We start from the raw sequence: 23894 nt of genomic DNA, 5'->3' as shown, positions 1-23894 counted from the left end.
ATGAGATTCACTTTCGTTCTTGCCGGGTGGCCTGGATCGGTTCATGATATGAGGCCCTTCAAGGATGCCCTTAGCCGGTTTAGTCACAAGTTTCCTCATCCACCTCCAGGTACTATACTTTACATTCAGTACATGATTGAATTGTGTATACATTGACATTGACTTTGACTGAAATGCATTGCCATCATTAGGAAAATTTTATCTTGTTGACTCGGGCTACCCCAACAAGGCGGGTTATCTTGCACCATATAGGGGACAGAAGTACCATTTCCAAGAGTTCCATCAAGGCACCATGCCGAGGGGTAAAAAAGAGCACTTCAACTACACTCATTCTAGACTACGCAATGTCATTGAACGTTCTTTTGGAGTCTTGAAAAATAAGTGGAGGATCCTTTTTAAAATACAAAGTTATCCTCCACACAAGCAAACAAAAATTATTGTTGCATGTATGGCCTTGCACAATTTTATTCGCGAAAGTCAGTTGGCGGATACGGAATTCGACAGGTGTGACAGAGATGAGAATTATCAACCTCTCCTTGAGGAAACAAGGAGGAGGCGTCGTAACAGGAGGGATCTAGAAATGGAGCAAGATTCGGTCGACATGAATCAATTGAGAGATAGAATTGCTGATGGTTTGTTCCAGGGCCATTAAGATCATTGTCATGTTATTTATTTTCTTGTGTATGGACAATACTAATTTTCTTATGTATGGACAATTTTACTTTACTTGTATGGACAAATTTTCTTGTGTATGAGCAACGGTAGTGGTGGGAGAGGAGTTGGCTGTTACTGTGGTAGGATTAGGGGAGAGGGAACATAATAAATGCTCATTAATTGATTTTAGTCTCTTTAGTATTTTGGATCCAAGCTTGGGTGAGACTAGCAAGTTTTAGTCCTACTTATTTTAGTCATGGGACTAAAACGTATCCAAGCACCCTCTAAAATGTAGACAAGTCATCTTTCTCCTCATTTAACTCCTCTCCTTTAACACAGACGAGTTCTGAATTAGAGGGTTTGAAGGATAATAAATGTTCATTAATTTTATTTTAGTCTCTTTAGTATTTAGATCCAAGCATGTGTGAGGCTAGCAAGTTTTAGTCCCACTATTTGTAGTCATGGGACTAAAACGTATCCAAGCACCCTCTAAAATAAGTCCCTTGGATCCAAACACCCTCTTATTTTGTTTATTGACGTCAAACAAATCAAAGTGTTTTTTTTCTGTCGCAAAACTCCAAACATACTGGGCTAACCAAACGTAGCCTAAACTTGATTTACTACGTTGATGTCAGTTATCCCGTAGAGAGCATTCATGGATAGAATACCGCTCAAAATTACCACATGGCACATGTGACAAGCAACTTGAAAAATAAAATAAAATAAAAGAGAATACTGCTCAAAATCATCTGGAGCTGCTGCACAGGGGCCAGCCTCACCACCACCTTCCCCAACTGCTGCCAAATGATACTCTGCTGCTCTGCAAACCTCAGATCTACTACCATCGCTACAACCGGAGAGACCAAATTGCAAAGATCGAACCGAGCCAAGCCTATCACGGTCCACAACGAAATCCATCTAAAAGGATCTGAGCCTCGTCTAAGTAGGAAGAAAATTGAGCATGTTATAAACAAGTTAAGTTATTATTTCATCTCACAAGGAACACAAGAAAACAGAAGCATTACAAATCCCCCACTGTATTGAGATATACCGCCTACAGCCGAACCAATCACCCAAATGAATTAACTTACACGGATGGAATACATACAGACGAGGCACCCTTCAAAACACCACTGACCTTTCTTCTGGTATCTATCTTCAGCTCCCGGAGGAGGTTGTCGGTACCTTGAAACAGTCAATGTTGCGCAACCTGACAGCCTTCATCATACCTCCGAAGCTGTAAACAAACACCGGTTCGACCATATTAGTCAACAACAAACAGAAAGCAGGTTTTCTTGCAAGCAACCTTACAAACTGAAAGCCATGAAAACAAACTATCTGGTACGTCATGAAGGGTAAAAACATACCGGTCAACGCTTTTCCTTGGCCTATCGGCGGGCTGATCAACGCTAGCTCGTGGTCTGTCAGGATTATCTACACTCTTTCTGCTTTTGTCCCTCCTATCTGTACTGCCCCTCGGTTTATCTCGACGGTCTGTGCTCTTTCTATGATCTAAGCTTGGCCTCGTCTTCTCCCTATGGTCTACACTTTTCCTCGGCTCCTCTGTGCCTTCGGGCTCTGTTTGGGTACGGTCTGATGCACCTGAGCTCTCTGGGGATTCATCATTTGGGGGTGGCAGTTTCTCTATGGCTCCAACAAACTTTTTTAGATGCTTGATGTATTCTGGATAGAGCTCCAAATTACAGTGGTTTCCTCCTTTGACCCATAGAGGCTCGTACTTTACTTTAGCGAGTTCCCACAATGCCCTCCCATGGGAACAGTCGACGACCTCATCAGCTGTACCCTGAAAAAAGAGATTGTATTAGTATCACAAAAATGTGCAGAGAGGCGTTGCGGTTACTCAGTATCAGCTTTCTGTCTTCTACAAAAGAATACTACTGTATCATCTTTCTTGTTCTACATCTTGACTAGAATAAATAGTAAAATTTATGAATAATTTTTAAAGCAACAATGCCACGGGTAGTATACAAACTCAACTCATGGTAAAGCTATGCCAGATAATGGAATAATTGTCACGTGTTTACAGAGTATGCTATATCGGTTACCATTTCTTTTTCTCAGCGAACCTGGAGACTTTTGATTGCATTACCGTTATAGAGACTTCCGCCAGAAATACAGTGATGGCCTTATGCTGCCTCATATTCACATCAGTGCTAGCAGGTTCTCAAAAGTCAAAATTTTAGCCATTCGCAAAGGCAACAGTTGATGGTTGATACTGTACTTTGCCGTGCGCCTATTATGTGATCAAAAAACCAAATAGCCATTTGTAGACATCTTAGATAATTGCACCTGCTTGGTATTTTCTCCACTAGTAACTAATCAACATATCCTCATGTACAAGTTCACCTACGTAACATTACTAGAATGCAAATGTGTGCCCGTGCATGAATGGGCAGACAAGGGCATGAAAACGCTAAAAAAAATGTCTAGGCGGATAACACGTATGCCCTGAAGATAAAGTCAAAATGTGTATAAGATTAAGGAGGAAAGGGCACTCACATGAATCACTAGAACAGGGCAACTGACTAGTGGAATTTTGTCGATGTTCTGCAGATACAAGACAGATCAGATGCAGGTAAGTACAAAAAAGGACTGAAGAAATGTAAATTAGTTACCTTATATATGTCAAACCAGTATGTATGTTTTACAGGATACATCACTCTTAAGCCAGACAAAATTGGACTATGTACAACAACTGCTCTCAAACGAGGCAAACGTGAGGCCAAATCCAAAGTAGGACCACTCCCCACCGATTGGCCATAAAGAATGATATTTTCCTCAGAGGCTGCGTAGGTTTCTATGAGACATCTGTAAACAGCCTCTATATCAGCATATGTGTTTTGCTCACTGGGCTGCCACAATAGATAAAAGTAAATGATTAGTATTATGCACACCGAGGAGAATAGAAGCAAAAAAAAATTGTGTACCTTTCCAGAAGATTGCCCATAACCAGAGTAGTCATAGCTGCAAAGAAAGAAAGAACAAAAATATGTTAGTGTTTCGCCAAAATAATCCCAAGAGACATAAGAGAGGTTCATTCAGTGATTTCCATTGTGAAAATAGGTTTCTTCATCAGATGCATCCTGTTAATTGGGGGCCAGCCCGGTGCACGTAGCTCCTGCTTGCGCAGGGTCCGGGAAAGGGTCCGACCACTATCTTCCAAGGTACTAATATCACAGCATGACGAAAGAGTGGTGGCAACACGCGGCCATGTAAGCTGGCAAGGAACAGGACTGAAAATGCTATAAAAAATTGGCATATTAATTGGGAAACTAATCAATATAGTGGCTTGTATCGGTGTTGAAAGTTTCCTTTCCTTCTAGACACTTACCGTTTTTACTCATCTCAATATATTTTTTCACTTTCATGGAAAAATTGAAACCCAGAAGATAACATAACAAAATAAGCAACCGGAGGATCAGTTAGCTATGTTGCATTTATAGAAGGCCTTGTATCACTACTAATTAGCACGGGAGGCAGCTGAGACGTGGCCTTATATGTTATTTATGAACTTTGCAATTATGGAACGCTGAGTTTGTAGCGATCGTAGTTCATCCACACTTTCCACCTCCCTCTTACACATTTCCAGGAACGCTCTAACAAAAACAGCAATTAGACTAACTTAATTACAATGAAGATTCCCGACAGTTCAACTTCAATAGGGCGCCATACCTCCCTCACAAAATCTCTAGCTCGAATAGAGGTCACAAAGAAGTTGGCCCGGAGTGGCTATAGAGCCATGGGAACTACATAGGGCTGCAGCCGAGCACAAACATGGAGGCATGGTGCCGTCCTGCGCAAAGCTTGGCTGAGTACAGCAGCAGCCAAGAGGGCGAAGAAAGCGGCTAAGCCCGAGAACACAAGTTTCATGTGCTGGGGGAATATATTTTTTAAACCGTAATAAAGCAAGGGTATTTAGGCATATACAGTAAATGGCACAACAGTGTTCAGTGTTCACTCTATCTAATCTGGGCATAGAAACCACAACGGTCATGTCTGGAATCATCTGCGATGTTGAAGTTATATTATAGTTAGTAATAATGTAAACACTCAACATTTTTAAAATGCCTTGCGCTAAGACTAGTGGCCACATAAAGACAAAAGTGTGTTCACAGAGCAGACATATAACACAAATATTAACTAAATATGATAATGTTATAACCATGGTAGGTAAAGAACAAAATGCTTTAGTTTAATAACAGCAGTGAAGGACAAGACAATCACTCCTAACCACAGAATTTTAAATTTACTAGAGCTTCTAGATCAACTGAATAAATCAACGGTTCTCTCATCAGAAACTCAAACTTAACTGGCTTAATATTTTCCATCCAATGCATAGGAAGCAACGGGCTAAAACTCCAACAAAAGAAGAAATTGAACCCAAAAAATGGATATACTTGTAAAGCAGTTACGGGTGTTACGGTAGGAAGATAACAACATAGATCGATTATTTTGGCATTTACGCTTTTTAAGAGAGCTGTGGACAAGACACGTGTGCCTGCATAATAATGTCATGGAAAGCTTCATTAAGAATTGATTTCCTGTTTTTTCCTCACTAGACTCTATTAGTGAAATGTTCTAAGAGTGGTAGTATCTAGTATGTAACACCTAATCTGAACAAATACATCAATTTCTGGCCAAAAATAGGAACTAAGTCTTCGGTCACCTCCAGTAAATCACATGAATCATGGATTATCCAATCACAGACAGGCACATTTAATCCAAATATCCTTCTTCCTACCCAAGCCTGAACAAATTCCAGATACTTCTAGCAACCACTTAAAGCAGGCATTCCCAACAATCTACAAAAACCACAAAATAACTCACAATTCGGTAGCAGTTTATTCTAATCATAAGTAAGAATTTGAGGAGGAACAAAATGATTTGACACCATTAGCAGACGTATCAGTGACAAATACCACATCATATGCTTCCATGAAACCAGGCACTAGCACACATGAGAATGAACACTTCCATCCAACCCAACAAGCCACACGCAGATTAGTACTGTAATTGGTTTAATTTAGACTAGCGTTAGCAAATCCAACACCAAAGCCTTAACCCAATCACGCAATACCAGAAGAGAAGTTGGCATTTTTCGTCCAATCCAAGATGCGACCATCCTCCTACTGACCCGCAATCCGAACATTTCCACCGAGGAATACCTCTTCCTTTCCCCAAAGCCCGCTAAAAAGTGTGGCTTTGATCCCCAGAGAAACGCGGCCTGGGAGATCCAGGACTGTTGCCCGAATCTAAAGTCTAACCCAACCCGATCCAGCTTGCGTGCGTGGGTGCGTGCGTGCGTACCCCATGAGGTTGACGTTGAGGTGCGCGCTGAGCTCGACGAAGAGCTCGTACATCTGGCCCAGGTCGGCGGCGTTGCCGTGCGAGTAGAGCAGCGTGAGCTTGGCGCCGGTCTGGCGCGCGTACATGGCGACCACATCCGTGCCCCGCTTGGTCCTCAGCCGCCGCGCCTCCACGTTGGCCCTCCGCGGCACCCCCGTGAGCTCCACCACGACGCTGCCCTCCTTCCCTTTCGCCTCCCCCGGCCCCGCCGCCGCCGCCGCCCCGGCGGCATCGGGCGGCGGCAGGGGCTCGATGCCGTAGGACGGCGGGGTGGGCGGGAAGAAGGCGAAGCGGGCCGCGACCGTCGAGGTGACGCCGCCCATCCCCGCGGGGAGGCCTGGCTGGCTAGGGCTGCGGCTCGGGTGAGGGCGAGGGAGGAGACGGCGAGAGAGGAGGGGGACGACGATGGGTAGTAGAGGAGGAGCGCGTTTCCGTTGCGCTGGAAGGGAAAGAGGGGAGGAGTGTGGAGGGATTTGTGGGCTGGGTGGTTAAGCTCTTGCGGTTTTGCACGGCAGGGATTACCGGTCTGGGTTGAGTAGACTAACTGTGGTGTGGTGGTTGCTGAGAGTTACTGCAACTGATTCCCAACAAATCCTTGCTAAAAAAAAGAGTGTTGCAAAACTGAAATTGCTATTAGGATTATATTTACCATTATATTTTTTCACCGTTGGTTATAAAATAAGAAGTCAGTACGGCGTAGTAATTTAATAGGCACACACTAATTAGACCTTTTGAAATGGATAGTATCATAAATTAGTAGTACCTTATAAATGATCTTAATTTTTAACATGCATCTTTATGATACAGTGTCATGATAAGATACTCAATCATATGTGCTTTAGTTGATATCTCGTCAAAATTGCTTAGATTGGTTAGAATGTGAGTATAATAGGTAAGTATTATGCATGTTAGTTAGACATTTTTGCTCCCCCTAAAAAATCGAGCATCATGATGTTATACTATAATATCATACTTATTAAATGATATAATAATAGTATAGCATGCACAATAACAAATGAGGTCACTCTGATAACAAGATATGATACTATGTGTTATGCAGGTAGTATCATACAATATCATAAAACATTAAATGATGTACTAGTTTGATCAGGTCTATTAAAAATACTTTAACATAAAGAACATCAAATTAATCAGGTTATATATATAAATATATTTTCATGATATGTGTATTTGGGTTCGAAGGTCTTAACACATTCTTTTCACATATAGTTAGTCCAACTTAAGCAACTTCCGACGGTTTTTTTGATGGCATAAAGAAAAAGTTGCATCCTCCTCGGCTTTTTTCATAAGCTGTCTTTCTTATTTGTTGGGGCTTCTGAACTAGTTATGAGATAACTAATTTAGAAGCATCAACAAATTTTAAGAGCTGTTTAAATTTTTTAAGCTGAAAAATGGCAGCTAATTTTTGTAAGACATCCAAAAAAAAACTGGTCCTTAAGCTAGTTTGACATGTGGCGATTATTTTGAGACAAGGAAAGTACTATTGAACTGCTTTTATTTTGGTTCGTAGGTGAGCGCGTCTCTTCTTCCTGGTACCAGCCATAATGATGATATAAAGATCAAGGTTCACATGCATCCGTATCAACCACCGTTGCTCTCATGAACCATAAGAAGGCCAGACATCTATCTTTTCTTCCACAAAGGAAAAGAAAAAAAGAAGAAAAAAATGAGGAGCCCGACGCTGATCGATCACGTAATTATGGAAAGGTCGAGGGGCCGATCCAGCAACAACCTTGGAGGAGATGCGCTGGATAGGATGGGAAGGCAGCTCCGGGCCATGGCCCGTGGCCGGTGGTGGGGACGCCATTATTTCCGGCGAGAGGAGGAGATATATGCTTATCTTTCGCTCAGGGCTAATCGCCTAGCCCACCGTTAACTGGATTCCCACCCTTCCTCTGACCAGCGGGCCGTGCCTGAGCGCGGGCCCGCCGTAAGTGTACCTAGTAAAAAACCTCAGCGTCAAAGTCTCGAGTGCTGACTTTTTCTTTTTCTTTTTTCTTCTTTTTGAATGAGCTCCTCGAGTGTTGACTTGGCCACCTTCGATTTTCTTTGGTTTTACTAGCAAAATGGTCCGTGCGTTGCAACGGAAGAAAAAAATACTACACACTTTTAATCTTTTTATAATCATTTTGATTTATTAAAATAATAAGCTAACTAACTAATGTAGTCAGTCCTGTCCTATTTTGTTGAGAAATCAACCCGTCCATTGTTAATTCCACCATGATGAGAAATTGAGCGGAACAAGCAAAGCAAAACAAAAAAGGCTACGTGAATTGATCAATGGATTATTGTCTTATTTCACTCATGGAGTAGAGAATGTGGGATCACATGACAAATTGAAGGTGGTGTTTCATTCTCTGTCTCTACAACAATGCAATCTTACATTCAATACATTCATTCATCAGCAAACAAATCCCCACAAAACAAAATTTCTTGCCGGTGCTTGGTACACGGTTGGAGGCATGGGAAAGGGATCTCACCAGATGATGAGTTCCTGCCGAAGGAGGGGATACGATGGGGGAGCAAGGGTTAGGCGCCTCTATCTGGCCATAAGGAGTCGCCCTTGCCGCATCATAACCTTGGAGTTCCCCGTGTGAGCCATGGAGGCCCACCTCCACCTGCAAGTACTTCGCTCCGCCGCGCCTTATCCGCGCGCCGCTGCCGTTCTGCATCGAGCAGACGCATCATCCCCAGTCACTGTAGTTGTTGCGTTGATTTGATCCAGAAGCTGTTGAAAGGACGTGGATGTTGCCTAGAGGGAGGGGTGAATAGGCGCTTTAAAATAATTAAGGTTTAGGCTTGAACAAATGCGGAATAAAACTAACGTTTAATATGTCAAGCACAAAACCTACAAACAACTAGGCTCACATATGTGCACCAACAACTTATGCTAAGCAAGATAAACAACTAAGTGATAGCAAGATATATTACAATAAACAATATGTCTATCACAAAGTAAAGTGCATAAGTAAAGGGTTCGGGTAAGAGATAACCGAGGCACGGGGAGAGACGATGATGTATCCCGAAGTTCACACCCTTGCGGATGCTAATCTCCGTTAGAGCGGTGTGGAGGCACAATGCTCCCCAAGATGCCACTAAGGCCACCATAATCTCCTCACGCCCTCGCACAATGCAAGATGCCGTGATTCCACTAAGGGACCCTTGAGGGCGGTCACCGAACCCGTACAAATGGCAACCCTTGGGGGCGGTCACCGAACCCGTACACGTGGTAACCCTTGGGGCGGTTACCGAACCCGTACAGATTGCTCGGGGCAATCTCCACAACCTAATTGGAGACCCCGACGCTTGCCCGGAGCTTCACACCACAATGATTGAGCTCCGAGACACCACCAAGCTTCTAGGACGCCAAAGCATCCGCGAAGAACAATATCTAGGGTACTAAGTACCAAAGGTAATAAGCTTCTCAAACTTCACTTTCACGTATCACCGTGGAGAATTCAAACTGATGCAACTAATGCAATGGCAAGAACACACGAAGTGGTCAAGTCCCTCACACTCAAATCCCTTCACAACAACGAAAGCTATGGAGAAATATGAGAGGAAGAACAAGGAGCTCACAAAGAACTCCAAGATCAAGATCCAAGGGGTTCCCTTCACATAGAGGAGAAAGTGATTGGTGGAGATGTGGATCTAGATCTCCTCTCTCTTCTTCCTCAAGAACAAGCAAGAATCATTGGAGGGATTAAGAGTAAGCAAGCTCTAAGAATGTCAACAATGGAGGTAGAACAAGAGCTCAACGAATGGATAAGACCAAGGGGGAAGAAGACCCCCTTTATATAGTGGGGGAAGGAATCACTTGATCCCTCTCGGTACATCTTGTACGCTTTGTGTGTCGATCATCTTGATTTACTCTTTGTCAATGGACAGCAAGCTTCAAGCATGATATCTTCGTGCTGATCTACTTGAACTTGCACATCGCAATCTTGATGACGATCACAACTTGACGTCATACTTCATGGGTTGTATGAGATCTTCTCTTTGACGCAAGCCCATGGAAACACACCTAACCCCCACATAGAACTCTAACGAAGACCATGGGTTAGTACACAAATATGTAATGGACAATGTTTACCATACCATGGGATCACTTGATCCCTCTCGGTACATCTTGTACGCTTTGTGTGTCGATCATGTTGATTTACTCTTTGTCTGAGATCTTGATCAACCTTGTGTTTCTATGACCATTCTTTGGATAATACCTTGAATACCACCTTCGTCATCATATAAACTCCTTGAACCCAACAGATGGACTTCAAGAAGTGCCTATGGACAGATCCTATAAATATAACTTAAGGCAACCATTAGTCCATAGGAATTGTCATCAATTACCAAAACCACATATGGAGATATATGCTCTAACAGCTGTGCTCGAGCGCCGAAACGGGGGCAGCAAGCGGACAGAGGTACGACCGCGGAGGCGGGTGGGTTAAGATCGACAACAGTGGTGGTTGAGGTCGGCCGCGGCGGCGAGTGGTGTGGCAGCGACCTGGACACAGGTCAGGGTGGACCAGGGTCGACGCGATGCGCTCGAGCGCCGCAACGGGGGCAGTGAGCGGCGAGAGGTACGACCGCGGAGGCGGGTGGGTTGAGATCGACAGCGGTGGCGATTGAGGTCGGCCGCGGCGGCGAGTGGTGTGGCGGCGGACTGGGCACAGACCATGGTGACCCATGGTCGACGGGAGAAGGCGATGCGTACGGGTATAATTTTTGCAGCGAATCATTTTTTGCTTTTGCGTTACGGATAAATGATGGAGCGCGAATCATTTATAAAAATGACACGGTGGGTTTTCCGACGGAAGCAATAGCCGTTTTATTATTAGGTATAGATCTGATGGGATCTCACATCAATCGTTTTCCTAACTTTACACTTGTTATATAATTAACCTCTCCGACGGGCAAGTGTCGTTTTAGGAGGAGAAAAGGTCTCGTCTGCATGTGAAGAAACCGAAACTAATAAACGTTCTTAATTCACTATATTTCGTCTTGACATCTTGGGCAAATGACAGGAGGTCAAATCAAAGTGTTCCCGGTGTGATTCAGGAAAACATTTTCTTGCCCCAGATGGGACCTTGTAAGTGTACTATCCTTCATCCGGTTGCAGACGGGAAACAAAAAAAATATATTCACGGTTGGACTTTTGCCCTTCGGGCGTGGTAGCTGCTGCTGCTGATGTGTGTGGATTTTGGTGTTTGTTCATGGCGTAAACCATATGCTGTGCTATTCCATCCAATCCTCGGCGTCGGCTTTGCGATTAAGTAAGCTACGTGACAGCGGAGTGTAGGAAACTGCACCCGGCAGCTGGGCGCCCAGCTTACCACCTTTCAGTGGCTCAAGGCGTTGACCGAACCAACTTACGTCATCACAACACATTGAAAAATCACGATCTCATTGTAGTACAATAGTGTATCTTCCCTTCCAAATGTTTTATCCAAAGCTGCATGTACATTAGTACATACATACTCCTACTACTATGCAACCTTCGGTTTGGGTCCCAAATTGTCATGATTTTCTTTTGAAAAGATTTTACATATGAACATGTGTAGTAAGAAATTTGGAGTCAGTCAAGTCCATCTTACAGCTGCAATGATAAGAGGAACGCATGATGCCAAGTCGCATGTGAAAACGTTACAGACCAAGAAAATTCAGTGGCAGAGGCTTCAACTCACCTGTCACCACATGTCATTTGTCATTGACCAGTCCATACGAGATCGATCCCATGAATTGAAAATTCGCGGGCATCTTTGTAACACTAACGTGCACACGAAGAATGCCAGTCCAGCAATCAGAGATGCACAACGGGGACAGGTTCATTGCACAGTAGCTGAGTTGAAACTGCTGCGTTTAGTTGGCATATGTTTGGTTTTTGCCACACTTTAGCTTGCCATACTTTATTGTCACTATGGCCCATTTATTATAGAGTCAATTTTTTTGCCAACTTTTACCAAAGTTTGACGTTCGTTATTTCAGCCACACTTTGTGGCTTGCCACACTTTGGTTTGGCAAAATTAGGGGCTGTTTGGTTCCCAGCCTAAGATTGTCACACCTAACCTTAGTCATGTCACAATACTTTAGGCATGTGTTTGGTTCATTGACACACTTGTGGCTTGCCACACTTTTATAGGTATATGGTCCACATGTCATAGACACAATCTTTTGCCAAACCTTACCACACTTGTGGTGTTCATTTTGTTAGCCACACGTTTTGTGGCAGCCACACTTTGCCTAAGGTTAGTTGTGGCAAAGTTAGTCATGAACCAAACATGCCTTTAGTCTCCAACCAAACAGACCCTTAGGCTCTGCGGCTATGATCACAGCCATAGGTTTCCCAGCATTCATCACAGGAAAGACAAGTGGTAACAAATTCTTAACACTGACGACATTTAGACACTAGCACTAGCAGGTAGTAGTATCAACAAGTGCCTGGAACTACCACCACAACTTTGCCATCCAATTGCACTACAAGTACAATGCTGGTGGAAACATTAGGACCACTAGAGTGCAAGTTTCCCATCCAAGTGTGTTTAGTCACCGGAGAGATATGCTCGGTTATTGTAAAGAGAACACAAGATGATGGGATGATATACAACATGCCTGGGAGACAATCATTGTGTGGGAGCAATGTGGTACGCGGACTTGACTTTCTTCTCCAAGAGGGATACATGCTTATCAAGCATGGACACCACTGCCTCAAACTCACTCACCTGCTGGTCTATCGCGTCGATCTGCGTTGTGTACTCGTCGAACCGTTGGTTTTTCTCGTTCAGCTGCTCTACAAAGACCCGCAGACCAGATGCAACATCTCCGTAGTTGCTGTACTCCTCTGTCACACGTTGGTTCATCTTCTCAAGCAGCGAGAGCTGGTTGTTGGTTCCCTGAAAAGGATGTGAGGTCTTAAGAGAAAAACAAATGCTGGCAAATAACGAATGTTGATACTAACAGCAAACGTTAGTAGCCCTACCGATAAACACTGGCAAGGGGCAGTTAACGATGTTTCTATTTTGAAATACATTCTAGTAGAATACTAAATCTAAAGTTGTATTAAAGATGTCATCATTCACAAAAGACCGAGATTAAGAAAATTTTAACCACCTTCTTACCCTTTAATGAATCTATATGGTTTGGTGAAGTTATTTACAAAACATTTAATTAACCTTAGCTACCAAAGCACGTTCCGTCAAAACTCAAAACTAGACTAGAAATACAACGTTTAATGCTCAAATCACAAGAGCGCTTTGTTGGCAAATATGAAATGATCTCACTGTATGAGAAGTACAGTAGTACCAGAAAGCTGTTTGGTACACGGCATAGCACAAACACCAAACCAAGTGGATGGCCTCTATCTGTGCAAAGGTCTGTCGATGTCAATACCATTGATCTACATTTCTTCTTTTCATTCAGTAAGAAAATCAATGTTCTGTGACTTCTGCTGCCAATCTGAATTCATGCACTTCAGCGATACCTTGTCATGTTAGTTGAACGAAGCAATGCCTATATAAATGTGTTATCTGTGAGCTACAAAAGTGTAGTGTCTCAATTGTGATGCATTTTTGGCCCCTGAAGAAGTACCAAATCCCTCAAGAAACAAAGAACCGAGCACAGGCCGCATAGCCTAGGCTACAAATTCTGACCATAGAGGCACTTCAAATCACCAACCGGGTTTTGTGCCTTCGAGCATAAATGAGAAATAACCTGGAAACGGATTCACCAAAAAGCACATTGCGTAGCAATTACTGGTGTCCAGCTATTCATTTTGGTCTACCAATTCAATGGTAGAAAATCCACTTCAACACTACATGATCAGGGATTGTTATCCTCTGTTTTACTATCCGTCCTTGGAGTTGAAGCGTACCAAATGGGAGCATAGAGCCCCGCGGAGCGTACCAAATCCAGAAAATACCTAGACAAATCCGTGCGCCAATCCAGCTACAAAATCCGAACGAACGACCACGGGCACTGCGCTAGGGTTATGGCACGATTATTTTTTATCGCGTTAGCTAATAATCCAATCAACACCAAACAGTTGGGCGCAAAATCAAATCGCTCTCTTTTCGTCCATTTGCACACGACGGCTGCGATCTGCCAACTGAAGCTTGGAGATGCCGCGGGGGCTGGGGGGTGGGGCTCGAGTGTGGAGGACGAACCTGGAGCTCGCCGCGGACCATGAGGGAGACGTTGGTGAAGAGCTCGGACAGCGAGTCGGCGAGCTCGTCTCTCTGCCCTGCCGCCGCCTCCTTCTTCGCCGGGGTCGCCATCGCCGGCGCTTCCTCCAGCTTCCGCCGTACACCCGTCTCGGAGTAGGAATCGGGCTTGGGCTCGTTCGCCTGTTTGCTGAGAACTTCTCTGTTTGGAGTTTGCTGGGCCGTCAGGATGGGGCCCAATCTCAAAAGGGCGGCCTGTATTTAAGACAATACATATAGCAAAATAGATGTCTACCCCTAAAAAAACAAAACAGATGTCTTTTTTCTCAAAAAGGAAAAGCAAAGTAGATGTCGTTTGATTTATAACATGAGATTTTTTATATATTATTTTTTGCGGGCAAGATTGTTTATATTAGATCTGAGCTAAAATGTTCTTTCCTTGAAATGAAGGATAGAAAACAATCCTACATAGGAATATGAATTCATTCTTGCAAACCAAAGGGTCATAAAAGAAATTTAAGTTTTCTTATAGGAATAAGCAAAGGAGACCTAACCGTTTGAGACTGACTGAATTGAGGCCACATCACAAGCTGTTTCGCAATACTCCTAAAAAAAGTGTTGACAATTATGTTTTTCAGTATCTTCAATCTACAAACTATTTTTAACTGTGTAGTGAGCACAGTAACCTCTTGGCGTTAATTTTTCTACTAATGTGAATTGTCTGATTGTGCACCATCGTAAACTGCGCCTTCCAGGATTGCACAATTCGGTCTATGTATCATTTTTCATTTTCTTTATGAAATTAAAGGCATGAAGTGTGGTGATTGGACACCATTGATAGCAAGCAACACGCTTACATGTCACATTCTACAAATATGAAAAAAAATACATAAAAAAGGGTCAGGCGAATATCTGTCTACCAAAGGGGTTGAGATCCTCTGCAATATTGAACTGTGGAAGATCCTGACCCCTACTTGTGTTGTGACCACAAGAGAAGATACAACCACAATAGTCCTGTCTAGGTTTGTGGTTCGATGTTCTCCTTTCCTAAGGGTGAGCAAAACTTTAGTGCAAAATTACATGATATACCGACAACAATGTCTAGAATATGGTTAAAGTTCATTGCATATAAAGAGCTTTCTCAAGCCATCCATTTCAAGACGATCGAATATGAACATGTACATAACCCCCAAAAGAATAAAAATCTCGTTCTTGGCAATAAATAGAAACACCTGCGACCCAATCACAAATTGCTCATCTAGATGCTGAGCCGGCTTACAAGACAAATGCAGCAAACAAAATCCTTTCAAGTGTCCAAAACAAAAATTAATGGACACCATGAAATCACATTGCTTGACTGTGCAATATACTAGCTAAAGCTCAATAATCATTCCGAATTGTGCATGTTTATTGGACTTATTCCCTTGGAGTATGGAGGCATGGAGCAGACTAGGCCTCCACCTTCCTGTAGAAGATGCTCATCGCATCACTGTACAGGGCCACTGAATTGGAGAGCACAGCAAGCACAATCATGGTTACAGCTAAAACCTTATCGCGCTTGGTTGCGATCCCATAAGAATCCCTGAAGAAACGATGAGCAGAATAAAGTTATTGAACACGTAAACCAAAAGGATACCTACAAACATCAGGCACACATCACACAAACAGAATGCTGATTACCTGAGTATGATCATGGCAGGAAAGATGAAACCAATCAGGACAGCAGCTGTAGCACCAGTGAACTGGAAGGCGTCCCAGATGCTTGGTATGAAGTTGGCAGCAAGATAAATCACAACAAGGAGCGAGACGGTGATAATGGTAAACCTTCGGTTGTCATGAGAAATGTGCCTTGAGGTGGGGAAGAGGAGTCCATCCAGGTTGAGCCTAAGGGCAAAGAAGACTATAGGGAAGACAAGCATGACATGGACTACATAGCTCACTCTGACTATATCATTGAAGACAGAGCTGAATGGAATATGAAGGTCGGAGTCAAAATTAGCGAGCACATCGGAGAGGGTAGCCTCGCCAAAGAGGAGATATGCAAAGAAACTTGTGGCAACATAAACACTCGAACACAAAGCCAGTGAAGTTCGCACAATTGGCTTAGTCTGACTTCTATCTTCCAGCTCGTTATCGATGCTGTGAACTGTCCAATCATAAAAAACAGATGTATAAGATCTCAGAGAAATGAATAACAGCAAGAGCAAACCAAGTATGAAGTAGGAGACATACCATTGTAGTGGCAAATATAGGCAGTGACAAGAACCGGCACGGCTGTAAAGAGTTCCCAGATGGAATTGATTTCATGTATCTCGGGGAAGAGTTTGGGAATCTCCGCGGTTCCTTCTATCAGTCTGAGAATAGCAATTCCAGCAGTGATGACAACAAAAACCACGGCAAGAGCAACTGACAGAGCAGATGTGTATCTCAATGAATCTGCGACCAAAGATGCTCCGTTAGTAATTTAGTTCAGATGCCATAAAAGAAATAGCAAAATGGACTTATTTCTTCAATGTAAAACAAACTTACCCAATCGCTTAAAGCTCACCAATGGAGCAAACACAAAAATAGTTGTGGCAAGGAGAACAACTGGACGAGAATTCCACAAATGAGGCCCAAACCACCCCTCAAAGATACCCCGGTGATGAACACCAGTTGTAGATGTTCCTGATAGCACATCACCTAGAAAAATATGAAAAGGCAGTATCAATAATAGTTTGAGGCAAATTGCATGATCCAAATAGGGACATAACTATTTCCTAAAAGACAAGAGAGCGTTTTTTTTTTTGCACTTATTTCGATGTGCCATCTAACACATCGCTTGGACATACTACATAGGAGCATATAGGTAATATAGTGGACATTTTTTTGGGGAAGTCAGTCAACAATCCAGCCGCAGTGAACCAAATAAGTGTTCTACCGAAGACATGTATCAGTGTTCACTATGAGTAATTAATTAAGAAGTTGTTAATTAGCTTCCAAGGATTCCATATTATGTAAGTCCGCGACTAAAAACATAGCACCTGAATGCAATACTGCCAATTATCGATATTCAACATTACAACTCCCGATGGCAAGTAGGCATAACAGAAAAAGGGTCGCGTCACAGGCATACCGATGATAATCATGTATACAATCATGACACCAATGTTGTTTATCACCACAGATGCTTGCAGCGCAATCCTCCCCCATTGACCAAAAGAGTCACCCATCAGCCAGCCATAGGATGTAATCTTGGCCTGGTGGCTGCACCTGACCATCATGTCAATCGATGCCTCGGTGAGCAATGCCACAAGGATGATCATCAAAATACCAGGGATAATGCCTAGCATCTTGATACTTGCTGGCAGGGCCATAATTCCAGCCCCCACGATGGTTGTCGACAGATTGAAAACTGCACCCGAGAAAGAAGCTCCATTGAACTCATGGATCCCGTCTTCCTCTTCCGCCTTGAGTGGGAGAAGTGGCGTGGTCTCATCCCTCTTTTCCTTGTGTGCCGCATGCTGGGTTTCACTAGGTGAGCCATCCCCAATCCCCATTTGTTAGAGTAGTACTTCCAACCTCCTGTATGTGCAAAATTCCAATTAGGACAACAGATGAGTTTCGTCTTAAATTTGAATTCCCGCTGTTCTATTACTATTGTATTCCCCAATGTTTATTCAGTAGCATTAAATACCTTGTCCTGAATTAAGGCAACAGAATCCCAGTTTCATTTATCTTGGGAAAATGGTGCTCAGAATAACCATGAAAGAACTAAGCTTTCAAGTTACAACTAACAATATGACTGACGCTTTGACAGGATGTACACAAAGTCTGGCTTGATGACAACCAGGTAACAGAACCACATAAAGCAACAAAATTCGAGCGCCATTTCCGGTAGTAGAACACATGCAGCAGTATCATTATTCAGTAATAAGATGTTCGGTAAGCGCAACGTCTAAATCTTGGAACTTCCCCCAAATCCAAGACAACCCCTCCAGGGCAGATACCAATCAGATAACCCGAATGGGGACAAAACCCCAGACGAAGCTAAACCCGATCCTACCAGCTACCACGGAATAATAACAAGCGCAGACGACAGAGAGGAGCATCTCAATCTCATACCTCCACAGAATCCCAACTGTCGCTCGGCCAACAACAACCCGAACACGAAGAGAGCAGAGCAGAAGGCTTGAATCGGCGAGGAGAATTTCGTGCGAGCGCGCGTGGTGTGCAGACGGAGTTCTCCCACCCACCCACCCCCGGGCCTTCTTCTTATACAGGCGAATGCCGCGTGCGGTGCCGCGCCTCCGCTTATCCAAGAACCGGACGTGTTTCTTGCCTTCCTGGTCGCCGCGCGCGCCGGTCCCTTTCCACGGAAAGGAAGAAAGGAAAGCAATTAATTCTTGCCTTCCGCAGTTGATCTTTGCTTCCTCTTACTTGCCAGATTAGTTTATTCTTGGCCGGTTGCTTGCTGCCTCGCCTTTTTCCTCACGACTGGGTTGGCCGGCCTTATCCGCGGGCAGATGACAAAAAATGGTGTGGCGTGCGGTGATGGTGGTGGCACCGCGAGGAAGACGACGACGAGGATTAGAGGGGTGGAGGTGTGCTGGCGAGATCTTTTTTGTCGACGAGTGGATGAGAGTGACGGATCTATGCTTTCTACTTGCCGATAGACTCGCTGAGCGGGTAGATTCTTGTTGGCGAGAGCAGTAGATTCGTGCGGGTGGTTAAAACACTTTTATGGTTCGAGCTCGAAAATATTACAGTTATGACATGGCAAAGCTGGTTCAGAACTCAGGAAATATTTAAGAAAAAAAACAATGCGAAGGAGAGAGAAGAAAAAGAGATTAGCGCATGGCTGATGGAAGGATGATATTGCACTTGCACTGTGGCTAAACGGATCATGCCACAGCTAGCAAAGTCCACCATGATTAGTGGGGTGATTGTAACTTGACACGGGACACGGGAGCGATGATTGTATTGTACGTACTATATCCTTGCTCGACATGTTCTACACGTTTCTATCACTACCAAAAATAATAATAACAATCAATGTTGTTGAATTTCTTCAAGGAATCAGTCGGGTCGGGCCATCGGATCCAACCCTCGTCATCTGTTGGACCCGGTCAACGCACCAAGCTGCAACTCGGCAGTCGCACCACAATCAGCGGGACGGAATGTTGAACTGCAGCTCTGTCGTTCCATCAGAGTGTTCCATCACAAACTGCAGCTTTGTCGCCCTACGCGCACCACCATGCCCCGCTGCACTGCAGTTCCGCCGTCCCACCGGAGTGTTCTATCACACATGCAGCTCCGCCGCCTTGTGCACACCACCACCCCCGTTGCACTGCAGCTCCGTCGTCCCACCGGAGTGTTGCACTGCAGCTCCGCCGCCCTGTGCGTAGCACCACGCCCCGCTGCACAGCAGCTCCGCCACCCCATCGGAATGTTGCACTGCAACTCCGCCACCCTGGCGCGTAGCACCACGCTGTTGTGCTATAGCTCCATTGCAACACCAAGCTTCCCCTGAGAGCCGTTGGAGTCGCTGCATCGAGCCACCAGCGATGTTGCATCGAGACGCCGACGAGCATTGCGTGAGTGCTGCATTGGAGCAGGGGGTAGCCATCGACAAGAGCTTCATTGTAGCTCTGACGTCGGCGACTTATATCACCAGTAGCAGCGACGAGATTGCATCGTAGTGTCGACAAGGTTGCATCACAACACGACGCCTTGAACGAGTTGTTGCGTCACAAACCGCGACCATGGACGCGTTGTTGCATTGTAGCATCCGCGGTCGCCGACGAGCGTCGTACCACATCGTCGGCACCACTAAACGAGTGGCCGCCCTCCCGTTTGTGTGTTCCGTTGCAGCAGTGCATCGAGCGTCGCCCCACGCGGGGTTACAGCGCCACGACGGTGGTGTGCGGAGCTTCACCGTCGTCGTCTGTGATGGTGATGCAGCTGCTGGTGCGTGATGTCACTCCTCTTTTGGTTCGCATCAGCGACGTTCCCATGGGAGTTACTCCGTCGAGTTGGGGACGGGAAAGATGTGTGGAGGAGAGATGCAAAGCGAAGAGATAAGGTAGCTGGAGGAGCTGAAAGCGGTGGATGGGCCCAGGGACATGTGTCAAGTGTTGCGTGCGGTTTATGCGTGTGATAGATCAGTAAGTTGATTTTAATAATTTATTTTCGATTGTTGGTTGGATAATACTCCCTCCGTAAAGAAATATAAAAGCTAATTACTTTAGTGATCTAAACGCCCTTATATTTCAAAAACTTATTAATGCATATGCACTATTTGGTTGCAACGAACGCACCTGTCCAAGCCGTCTCATCTCGATATTTTTAATGTGATTGCTTTGTGACAAACAAAAGGAAAAGCATCTGGTCGGCCTGTCCTCTCATGTCTTCACGTCCCCTCCATCCAACCATTTTTCAGCAAGATCTCACGTGCATGCATTTATTTGGGGCTTTAAAATTTTCTAAAATCTGTAACTTTTGACTCGAGCGTCGAATCTCAAATCCGTTTTCACCATTATGTTTGTTGCGATGAGTTCTTCCAAACTAGATCACATATGGATAGGTTTAGACAAATTATTTTGGGTAATTTGGGGTGATATTGAGACAACTTTAGTGCTAGAAAAAAGAAACTTCTTGTTAGTCTGCATAGTCAACTAGCGAGCAACAATATGATAACTCAAACATCAATAACTAGCGAGCAACAATAAGACAAAAAAATTGGGCAACTTTGGGTCATATCAACATTAACCCTTAGAAACTATATTAGCTCATATCAATGGCATAATCAACTAGCGAGCAACACTAAGATAACTCAAACACCAACACTTTGTTAATACAATCATGATATAATATGACAACAATGGTATCTCGATAGCCCTTTCTGAGACCGCAAAACATAAATGCAGAGCACCTCCAAAGTTCAAGCAACAACTAGACATTGTAATTTATGGTAAAAGAGATCCAGTCATGCTGCAAACAATGATTAACTAGACACAAAGCATGAGGATGACATCAGTGCTCTCAGGTCTGGTTCTTATTTGAGAAGGTGATAACTCAAGGTAAAAATAAAAAAACATGAAAGTAAATAGAAAGTCGCTTCACAAAGGGAAGCAGGGATTTGCATATGTGAGAGAGCTCGTAGCGAAAATAAGAGATAAATTATTAGGGAGGTACACCCTGCCTGTCAACGTTACGACCGAGAGTTATCGGTATCTTCCATGCTAAAGAAATTAGCGGTGGTTCCCAAGCAATAAAAGTAAAGGTTTACTACCCCTCTACCAAAAAACATACACTCCACGGCTAGCCATATCCATGGGTACCGTCCATACCAACAACAATCCAGGGGGAGTTTTGTTTAATTATTTGCGATCCATGATTCGGGATTGGGAGTCCCTTTTTACTAGCCCCTCTCGTGCAAGGGCGAGTGAATAAGCACTCATCATGAGAATAACCCGCTTAGCATGGAAGATACTGACCGCCCTCTGTCGCTCCATGAGCAATCCAGGCACACAAAACAGAAGTTCATTTGAAATATTAGAGGTGGCACATGCAAATTTACTTGCAACGATAGGGTAATGCCGCATATAGGTAGGTATAGTGGACTCATTTGGAATAACTTTGTTTCAAGGATTTTGATGCACAAGCAGTATTCCCGCTTAGTACATGTGAAGGCTAGAAAATAGGTTGGGAAGCAACCAGCTAGAGAGCGAAGACGGTCATGAACATGCTTTTATGAATAATCATCGTTGCATACTAGCATGAGTAGGATATAAACACCATGAACATAAATATCATGGAGGCTATGTTGGTTTTGATTCAACTACATGCGTGAACATGTGCCATGTCAAGCCACTCGAACATTCAGAGGAGGATACCATATAATCGTACTACATCACAACCATTTTAATGCATGTTGACATCCAAGATAAATCATCATCTACTCCTAGCTACTTAAGCATGGCATGAGCAACTATAATCTCTAATTGTCATTGCAAACATGTTTGGACATAATACGTTGAATCATGGATACTAGTCTAAACATATTTACAAAAACAAAAACAAGTTGAGTTCATACCCGCTTTTCTCTACCGCGGTCACTTTATCAAATATCGTCATTATTGCCTTTCAATTGCACGACCAAACGATATGAAAATAATAATAGTACAAGAGCGTCGTGGACTAAGATGGAATCTGCAGTATTTCATTCAAAAGGAGAAGACGAAGTAATATGGGCTCTTTATTAGATCAATAGCAATGCATGTGAGAGCCACTCAATGTTTTCATTGTGGTCTTCCCTTTGGGTATAAATCAAAAGAGGGGAAAGAAATTCAGAGAAACACACTAAAACATTTTTGGAGTTTTTAGTCTTTTAAGAGGAAAGCAGATTAAAGAAGGAAAAACTAAAACGAGAAAACTATTTACACGGGAAAGCTCCTGATACGTCTCCATCGTATCTACTTTCCCAAACTCTTTTGCCCTTGTTTTGGACTCTAATTTGCATGATTTGAATGGAACTAACCCGGACTGACACTGTTTTCAGCAGAATTGCCATGACGTTGTTTTTGTGCAGAAATAAAAGTTCTCAGAATAACCTGGAAACTTACGAGGATTTTTTTTGTGGAATATATAAAAAATACTAGCGCAAGAATTACCCAAAGACACGGAGCCAGGGGCCCACGAGCCCACGAGGCGCCCCCCCTAGGGCGCGCTTGGCAGGCTTGTGGGGCCCACGTGGCTCCGCAGCCTCCAACTCCAACTCTATATAGTCTGTGTCGCCTAGAAAAAAATAGGAGAGAAGAGTTCATCGCGTTTCACGATACGGAGCCGCTGCCACCGCATGTTCTTCCTCGGGAGGGCAGATCTGGAGTCTGTTCTGGGCTCCGGAGAGGGGAAATCGACGCCATCGTCATCATCAACCATCCTCCATCGCCAATTCCATGATGCTCTCCATCGTTCGTGAGTAATCTCATCATAGGCTTGCTAGACGATGATGGGTTGGATGAGATCTATCATGTAATCGAGTTAGTTTTGATGGGGTTTGATCCCTAGTATCCACTATGTTCTAAAATTAATGTTGCTACTACTTTGCTATGCTTAATGCTTGTCACTAGGGCCCGAGTGCCATGATTTCAGATCTAAACCTATTATGTTTTCATCAATATATGTGTGTTCTTGATCCTATCTTGCAAGTTGTAGTCACCTACTATGTGTTATGACCCGGCAACCCCGGAGTGACAATAGCCGGAACCACTCCCGGAGATGACCATAGTATGAGGAGTTCATGTATTCACTATGTGCTAATGCTTTGTTCCGATTCTCTATTAAAAGGAGACCTTAATATCCCTTAGTTTCCATTAGGACCCCGCTGCCACGGGAAGGATGGACAAAAGATGTCATGTAAGTTCTTTTCCATAAGCACGTATGACTAAATACGGAATACATGCCTACATTACATTGACGAACTGGAGCTAGTTGCATATCACCCTATGTTCTAACTGTTACATGATGAATGACATCCGACATAATTATCCATCACCGATCCAATGCCTACGAGCTTTTCCTATACTGGTCCTTGCTAAGTTACTTTACCGCTACTGCTGTCACACTTGCTATACAAATTACTACTCCTACTGTTACCGTCGCTACCATTACTATCATACTACTTTGCTACTAAAACTTTGCTGCAGATAC

General features: G+C 43.8%; 3 protein-coding genes across 3 annotated transcripts; all 3 read right to left on the bottom strand.

The window, feature by feature from the left end:
- Positions 1–1598: 1598 nt before the first annotated feature.
- Positions 1599–6484, bottom strand: LOC123402168 (alpha/beta hydrolase domain-containing protein 17C-like). Its single transcript, XM_045096046.1, has 6 exons — positions 5983–6484; positions 3603–3639; positions 3291–3527; positions 3175–3222; positions 2022–2458; positions 1599–1891 (listed from the first exon to the last, which is right to left on the bottom strand). The coding sequence occupies exons 1-6, from the start codon at positions 6342–6344 to the stop codon at positions 1813–1815; spliced, it is 1200 nt and encodes a 399-aa protein (XP_044951981.1). The 5' UTR covers positions 6345–6484; the 3' UTR covers positions 1599–1812.
- Positions 6485–12417: 5933 nt separating this feature from the next.
- On the bottom strand, positions 12418–14383 carry LOC123400962 (biogenesis of lysosome-related organelles complex 1 subunit 2). The gene is made up of 2 exons (XM_045094676.1): positions 14205–14383; positions 12418–12935 (listed from the first exon to the last, which is right to left on the bottom strand). Exons 1-2 carry the CDS (start codon positions 14313–14315, stop codon positions 12666–12668), a joined length of 381 nt encoding a protein of 126 aa, XP_044950611.1. The 5' UTR covers positions 14316–14383; the 3' UTR covers positions 12418–12665.
- A 940-nt stretch (positions 14384–15323) lies between these two features.
- Positions 15324–18857, bottom strand: LOC123400961 (amino acid transporter AVT6A-like). Its single transcript, XM_045094675.1, has 6 exons — positions 18306–18857; positions 17317–17765; positions 16731–16883; positions 16434–16637; positions 15882–16347; positions 15324–15783 (listed from the first exon to the last, which is right to left on the bottom strand). Exons 2-6 carry the CDS (start codon positions 17738–17740, stop codon positions 15651–15653), a joined length of 1380 nt encoding a protein of 459 aa, XP_044950610.1. The 5' UTR covers positions 17741–17765; positions 18306–18857; the 3' UTR covers positions 15324–15650.
- Positions 18858–23894: the final 5037 nt, after the last annotated feature.

Source organism: Hordeum vulgare, chromosome 6H, assembly GCF_904849725.1.
Source record: "Hordeum vulgare subsp. vulgare chromosome 6H, MorexV3_pseudomolecules_assembly, whole genome shotgun sequence".
Classification (NCBI taxonomy): Eukaryota; Viridiplantae; Streptophyta; class Magnoliopsida; order Poales; family Poaceae; genus Hordeum; species Hordeum vulgare.
The sequence above is the reverse complement of the archived record's forward strand: the minus strand, read 5'-3'. Positions and strand labels throughout refer to the sequence as shown.